The sequence below is a fragment of the Catharus ustulatus genome, chromosome 1, assembly GCF_009819885.2.
Source record: "Catharus ustulatus isolate bCatUst1 chromosome 1, bCatUst1.pri.v2, whole genome shotgun sequence".
In the NCBI taxonomy this organism is placed as follows: domain Eukaryota; kingdom Metazoa; phylum Chordata; class Aves; order Passeriformes; family Turdidae; genus Catharus; species Catharus ustulatus.
The window spans coordinates 165637241-165644884 of NC_046221.1; the positions used below are offsets into that span (position 1 = coordinate 165637241).

At 54.4% G+C, this 7644-nt stretch overlaps 1 protein-coding gene across 15 annotated transcripts in view; it reads left to right on the forward strand.

The window, feature by feature from the left end:
• Nucleotides 1–6474, forward strand: part of SCRIB (scribble planar cell polarity protein) — a 94126-nt gene extending 87652 nt beyond the window's left edge. For all 15 annotated transcript variants that reach the window (XM_033086660.1, XM_033086975.1, XM_033087046.1 and 12 more), the window contains 2 exons: nucleotides 154–205; nucleotides 4390–6474. In XM_033086660.1, coding sequence (XP_032942551.1) covers nucleotides 154–205; nucleotides 4390–4550 — 213 coding nt within the window. In that variant the 3' untranslated portion in view covers nucleotides 4551–6474. The remainder of the gene's footprint in view (nucleotides 1–153; nucleotides 206–4389) is intronic.
• The last annotated feature ends 1170 nt before the right edge of the window (nucleotides 6475–7644 follow it).

Sequence of the window (7644 nt, forward strand, 5' to 3'; positions counted from 1 at the left end):
ATTCATGCTGGAGCCTCTGTGGCCGTGTCCCTGCTGTGGCAGTGCAGGGAATTCTGTAAATTCTGTGAATTCTGTGAGGGCTCTGTGCAGGTGGGGAATTTCTGGGCACAGGGGTTGCAGGTCTCAGTGACCACATCTGCTCTTCTCTTCCAGTCCCCTGATGCAGCTGATGACCTCAGACACGTGGATGACAGGAATAGCTCAGGTAAGCCCCAAGGAGTCCTGGCTGTGCCTCTGGCTCCCTGCTGTGGTTCTGGAGGGTTCCCTTGGCTGGTGGAGCCCCCCTGGGGACTGCAGCTTCTGGTGCTTGAAGCAGTGTCACGTTTTGTCTGTTCTAGAATGAAAACTCGGCGCTCACCACGTTCATTTTGGGTAGGATGTTTGCATTGTGCTCCAATGACTAACTGATAACTGATTTTTCCAGTGTGGTGTGTTACAAGCATGCCTGGTTTTCTCCAGTTTTGTGTCCTGGAGCAGGGTGGCAGTGGGATGTGGCAGGGAGGTTTTGGCCTGTGTCACTGCTGAGGTGCATGATGTCCATCGTTCAGGGGCTCTCTGTGCCCCTTCTGCTGGATCAGGAACCATCCTGGAGCAGGTGGAGCCACTCAGGATCTGTGGCATGGCCATCTCAGCCAGCAGGAGGGAAGGTCTGCAGCTGGGTCTGCAGGCTGTGTCTGCCTGTCCCCAGCTGTCACCCAGCTGGTTCCAGGGGCTGCAGCAGCACCACGGGGCTGGGCAGAGCCTGCTCTGCAGGAGCACTCCTGCTGCCTCTGATGGTGCTGGTTTGCTTTACCCATTTTGCATGTTTCACCCTTTATTTAAAAAAAAAAAAACAAACAAAACTACAAAACCAGTTCCTTTTCCCTTGACAAATTCAGTACAGGCAGCTGACCCATGGCTGAGCTGTGTCCAGGAGGTTCTGCTGCAGGACTCAACAAAAACTCACATTCCTGAGAGCAGTGTCTGTTCTCCATCCCTCAGACTCGCCCTCTGAGCTCTGGGTTGTTCTCTTGAGGCTCTTTGTTCAGTCAGAGCAGGGAACTGAGAGGTCAGGGAAGGTCTGGGAAATACCAGCTGCAGCTCAGGGCATTCCCTGCTGCCTCTCAGGGCTCTGCTGGGCCCTCAAACGGGATGAAAGCCAGAAAGAAAAGAGTGTGGAGCTCATCCAGAGACCCAGCCTGGGTCCTTAGGTAATGTTTAAATCACCTGTGATGTGTGAGGCACAAAAAAGCAGCAACAGCTTTTCCCACATCATCCTGAGCTCTCCCGGCTTCTTTAGAGCCCCCACCCCATCTCACTCTCCCAGCAGTGCAGCATTCCAGCCAGCACCATCAGAATTGTCCTGGATCGTGGAATCATGGCTTCCTGACTCACAGCAGTTCTTAAACTCTGTGCTAGCACAAACCATTGTATCAGGAACTCAGAAAATCCAACTGCAGGGAGGTGTTGGCACCTCGCTCCTCCCAGCACAGCCTTGTCCTCTGGTCCCTGCAGAAACAGTTCCTTCCATCCTCTGCTCTGACTTGATGGTCATCATCTCTTAAATGGATTTAAAAGCCTTTATTCCCAGGTTTCCACGGGGCTGTGGAGTTACTGACCTGCAGAGCAGCATTTTTGGGCTGGAGCCAAGCAGTGTGCTCGTGTTCTGGAGTAACTTTTCCACATCACCTGCAGACTTCTGCTTCCCAATCCTGCACCCCCAGGCTCCAGAACTTCCCCTGATCCCTGTGTGCTGCTGCAGTTACTGGAACCCTGTTTATGGATGGCAGAAGCTGCTTTTGTCCCGTGGTCTTTGCCCCCCTGGGCTCTCTGGTGTTTGCAGCAGCTCCCACAGGAGCAGGGACTCCCCATCCTGCCCTGGCCTGATTGCTGCTGGGTGATGAACTCTGCAGCTTGCACTCCCTCACAGGGGCCAAACGTGGGCTCTGCCCTCTGGTGCCTTTAATTTATCCCTGTCCACCTTTTCAGCCACATCACCAACACTTGCATCCATCCTTTTCTTCTCCACACTTGCATGTCTCAGGTTCTTTCCCACCAAAGTGCCAACATTTCACAAAACTGGAATGTCTGGGTTCACACCAGTGGCAATGCCTGTGCTTTCCTCCAGTATTTCCTGATTTCTCTCAGATGGGAATCTGTAAGTGAGGCCTGTAGTGGTTCAGGATGCACCTGGTCCTCTTTGGCTGGAAGGTGGTTCTTAGGGTAAGACCACAAGAAAAAGGGAAAATGAGCTTGCAGAGATGAATATTCTCATTTTTCTGGGCTCACCTGTTGTGTAGGCATGTCTTGAACCAGGTGTTGTGTCTGCATCAGGAGGATGAGCCTCTGTAAAACTGTCCAGATTTTTTAAATCTTCCATGGAGTGTTGTGACATCAAGTTCCACAATTCATTTATTTACTTACTTATTTTTATTGACTTTGTTTCCTTGTGTCCTCTGGGATGCAGTGAGGGGCTGTGCCAGTCACACCAGCCAATGCAGCAGCAGTTCCCTCCTTTCCAGGCTGGCAAATCCTGGTTCCTCTTTGTGGGAATAATTCCCACTCTCATCTGGAGCTTTTTTATTTCATTGGGACCAGGACTGCCTGCAGTTTGTGCAGGAGCAGAGGCAGTCTGACCTGTGCTCTCCCATCTTTTCCCATTCCATTGCTGGGAAGTTCAGTGTGTACAGAAACCTCTGCCAGTGCCTGCAGAACCATTCAAGGAGGGTGCAGTTCTTCTATGCAGTCAGGATTTTTTCCCTTTTTTTGAGCTTGAACATCACCCAGCAGTGTCAGAATGAAGTTTCTGGGTCAGCACAAGGCTCTGGCTGATCTGGGCTCTGATGGAGCCACTGGGAGTGCCAGGAAAGAAATGCACAAAGTGGTTCCTTCCAGAATTGCTGCTGGGTCCTGAGCAGGTCCTTCCTGCCCTTTTCCTTATTTGCTCACCAAACTTGTTTCCAGTAAGCTTTTCCCAGGGTACAGTCCAAATGTTTTTTGAAGCTGTGTGCTGTGTGGGGATCACTAAACCTGCATGTTTGGGGGCTCCTTTGGCCTGGGGGGTCTCAGAGGACTGACTCCTCTCTGAGCCATGGGATTTCCTCCCCCACAGGCTGGAATTTCATCTCCATGTGTTGCTTTTGTACCTGTGTGCCTTGTCTGAGGATCAGACACCTCCTTCCAAACCCCAGCGTTCTTCCAAGGGCTGGGAGTGTTCAGCCTCCAGAAGGGAAGGCTCTGGGGAGCCTGAAGGGGCTCCAGGAGAGCTGGAGAGGGACTTTGGGCCTGGGCATGGAGTGACAGGACGAGGGGGAATTGCTTCCCACTGCCAGAGCCAGTGTGGGGCAGAGGGGGGGACACAGGGCACAGCCCAGCTGAGCCCTTCAGCTGGCACTAAACTGGCACAGAACTGAGATGGATTTCTGTGTCTGAGGGTCTCTGCTGCATCCCAGGGCTTTAGAGAGACATCCAGGAGCCCATTTGCACTCCAAGCCTGTGCCCTCCTGGGTTGTCCTTCCAGCAGGTTCTGGGGTGGTTGGATTCACCCCAAGGCTTGGGAGTGTGAGGCTGCTCCCATCTGTGTGTGGAGATCTCATCCCCTCAGTCTGCCTGGCCAGGAGTGTCCCTGCAGTCCTGACCTGTGAGCTCTGCTCAGCTCCTGAGGCCTCCCAGGCACAGCTCCCTGTGTCCAGCAGTGACCCTCCCCTCACTGCCCCTGTCCTTCCCAGGGTCTGGGTCCCCCCATCCCAGCACTCGGGGTATGGAGCTGTCCCACCCTGGCTCTGAGGTTAAAGCTGGGCCAGTCTGTGCCCAAAGCTGCTCCTCCCTGGCAGAGGGACCCCTCAGCCCCCTGTTCTGGAGGGCAGGAACATTTCAGGACACTTGGATGTCCAGTCATGTTCAGTGAGTATGGGGTGCTTCAGGCAGGTGTCTCCTCACACATGGCACTTCCTTCCCAGCTCACCATGAGTGCAGGTCACCACGAGGTTCTGGGCATGGGGCTACTGGGAGTGACTGAGCCCAGTGCTGTACCAAAGCCTGGGAATGCCCTGGAACACTCCCTGAAAGTGTCCAGGGCCAGGTTGGACAGGGCTTGGAGCAGCCTGATGTAGTGGGAGGTGTCCCTGCCTGTGCAAGGGGTGCAGTGAGATGAGCTCTAAGGTTCTTTGCTACACAATGATGGCAGCCTTGACATCTGCATCAACTGTGCTGCCAGAATCATGGAGTGGTTTGGCCAGGAAGGGACTTTCAGATGAGCCAGTCCCAGCCCTGGGCAGGGACACCTTCCATTGCACCACGCTGCTGCAAGCCCCAGCTCTGGGCACCCCTCAGAGGGGAGGATTGCTCCTCAGTGTCCTGCCCAGCTGAACCCAGGGCCGTGTCCTCACATCTGGACGTCTCCTGTTGCAGTTCCCCGGGAGCAGGACGGGCAGCCAGAGGAAGAGGACGCGCTGGGCCCTCGGGATCCATCGGCAGCAGCTCCCTCAGCCCTGGAGGACATGGCCCTGTACAGCAGCCGGCGCAAGCTGCGGCACAGCCGGCGCAGCCTGGAGACCGCTGTCCCCACATAGGTGACCCGGACACCTGGGCAATGCACTGGCCTGGCACAGCCCTTCCGAGCTTCCTGTGCTCCAGGGACAGCCCCAGGCTGCCCCCCTGCCTGCAGACTCTGGATGGGACCCGAGCTTCCCGCGGGCTCCGGGGACTCCTCTGAGCTGTGAACCGCCCTCGTTTCTCACCCGACAGTGCGCTGGGGCACTTCCCAAAACTGGGACAACACTGGACTGACTGCTGGCAGATGGAGAGGAAGGGGGGCCAGGACAGTGGGCAGCTTGTTAGCCTGTAAATATTGTGTGTGGGGAAGGGTAGGACAGGGAGAATGTAGGAGTGTGAGAGTGTGTTGGGCTCCAGCTGTTACTGCCTCAACTTGGGTTTTGTAGTGGTTAAAAGGAGCTTCTCTGGTGGGAATCGGGAGGAAGGCACACCCTGCCTTCACTCCTATTTAATTTCCAGTCTTTTGCCAAAAAGCATCTCCTCCCACCTCCTGCACTGTGTCACCTCACTTCCCTTTGGGAGTGCTTGGGAATGGGGAGCTTGGAGGCAAAAAGAAGGAAAAAGAAAACAAAACAAACCACCAGAATTCCAGCAAAGTGCCTCCCTCTGCCACTGGCACTCTGTGCTCAAGGGAAACAGAGCCAGCTCTGCCACCTGCCTCTGTGCTGGTGGGACACTGTCCTGGGGCAGGGCCCCTGTCCCCCTGTCACACACGTGTGGCACTGCAGAGCACACAGAGGAGGAGGGGTCTGTCTGTCTGTCTCCTGTGGCCCTGGGGCAGCAACGGGCGGAGCCGCAGCCGTAGGGGGTGTAGGGGTGTGCCAGCAGTGGGAGCAGGACCTTGGGGGGGACACGGTGGCACAGGGGAGTGTGACAGTGACAGCAGGTACCTTAGTGGGTAGAGTTCAGGATCTGGGAGGGGTAGAATGTGGCGTTGTGGGGTCAGGGTGGGAGTGACAGGATCTCACACGGGGAGCCCTCGGTGCCCCCCTGGCTCTGGGGTGGCAGGGGGAGCCTGCTGGGGGCTGCATGGAGCACCAGGAGCACGTCAGAGCAGGAGGGGCTGGCCTGTGCCTTGCAATAACTACACAGTTCCACTTTGCCAGCTCGTTGGCCTCAGGCCCCTTTCCACGGAGGACACGGGAAATGCACGTTTGCAAGAGGGAAAAAGGAAAATGAGGAATGAGGGGGGGTGAGTCCTGGTTTCCACATGTGGAACAAGGGCTGTGAGCAGGTTCTGTATCAGGTGAGCTCTGCAGATGTGGAGGTCACAGCTGCTGCTCCCAGCTCTGCCATCAGCCTCTGCTGCCACTGGTGAGGGGAGACAACCCTTTTCTTTTGTTTTCACTGCCTGTGACGGTGAGGAAGGTCCGAGCTGGCACAATCCCATTCCCTGTCCATTGGTGCTCTCTGACTCCCCGGTAAGACCAGGGTTGGACCTTGAGCCTCACAGTGGCTGGGCAGTGACAGGCACACCTGCTTGTACATTTGCTGAAGGAAGGAGCTGGATGCAGTTTTTTGGGTGCAGTTTTTTAGTTGAGCCTCTCCTTTCATGCCAAAATCCAGCGGATCATTTTAACTGACTCTGTACGTTTTGATTTTACAGACTTGTGAAGGGGGAACTCTGATAATCTCACACTGCAGCTGCAGCTGCTTCCATCATCAGCAATCTGAGCTTTTCCTTTTTAAATCTAATTTTAGCATTTGCTTTTTAACAACAGCAGTTTTGGAAACAATCCTGGCTGGGTTTTGGTGACTAACTTGTGATTCTTCTCTCCTTTCCCTGTGCGGTACCTGGTGCCAGGCTCTGGATTCTCTCCTGTTCTCTCCCAAGAGACTCCGAGGGAAAATTAGCGCATCAAGACTGTAACTAGTGAAATTTGTACAACCAAAGAAATCTATTTTGTGGTTCAAGGATAATAAAGTTTACTTTACATTTTAGAGCCTTTAGTCGCAGTGGTTTGCCCTGTGTGAAGTCTGCAATTCCAGCATCAGCACTTGGCTGATGGTTGTTGCTCACTGCATAATCCAGCAAGTTCAGGAGTCTGAACTGCGAGCCTGACCAGGCTCTGAGCGTGGTCCTTTCATGTATCTGTTCTGTTTCTTGGGCCAGGTTTGCTGCCAGGTTTCTCTCTTGGTGTGTGCAATTTGCCCAGCCCAGCTGAACCCTGATCAGGTAACGGGAAGTCGTTACCCCTTCAGACAAAAGTAAACACAGAAACATCATCAATCGAAATTGTGTATCTAGGGATATTTATTTAGGGATTATTCATGTAGGGTTGGAACTCGATGGTCTTTAAGACCCCTTCCAACCCCAACCATGCTGATTCTGTGATTTATATAGATACAGGAACAGCAATAACCTGGTTCATTATACAGGGAGGGTGCAAAGGTCTCCAAGGCTGCACAGGCAAAGACCAGAGCAAGGTTTGCAGGGAGCCCTCCTGCAGCTGCCTGCCTTGTGCAGCAGCAGCAATTCACAGGTTCTGACTCTTGGAAATGTCACACCTGGACACAACTCCAGGGCGAACCTGCACAGCCCTCTGATCCTGCTGAAGGCAACTCTTCTTGTTTTCAGGAGTCAGTCCTGTCTGGTACTGGTAGGTGAGGTGAGGGATGGCATTGTCATTCCTTCCCTGCGTTTCCCTCCACTTATAAATAACAGCAGGCCTGGAATAACTGTAGGATTCTCTTCAAGGACTGTCTGACTGCCATGGAAGCTGCAAGCCACAATAAATGTACCCGTTTCCCAGCTCTGAGAACACCTGGCATCACCAGAGGCTGGAGGATGTTGGTTTCCAGTCTTGCCCACTGGCCACCACCACCTGCTTCTGGAACCTGTGGCTGTAACTCAGGGCCACCTTTGCTGCTGTTACGAGTTCATTCTGTGTGACAGTCACCCTCAGTGACACACGAAGCACCAAAAGAGCCCCAAAGCCGGAGCACTGCAGGACCTCCCGTGCCTCAGCTACCACCGCCACCGAGCTCTGCTTTGCCCACCTCTGGGCCTCGGGCAAAGCCTCACTGGTTTCAGCTCCCGGTGCACCACAGCTCCGTGTGTATGAACTACTGGGGGAGCAGCGAGGAAGAGCCGCAGCTCCCCGCAAGGCA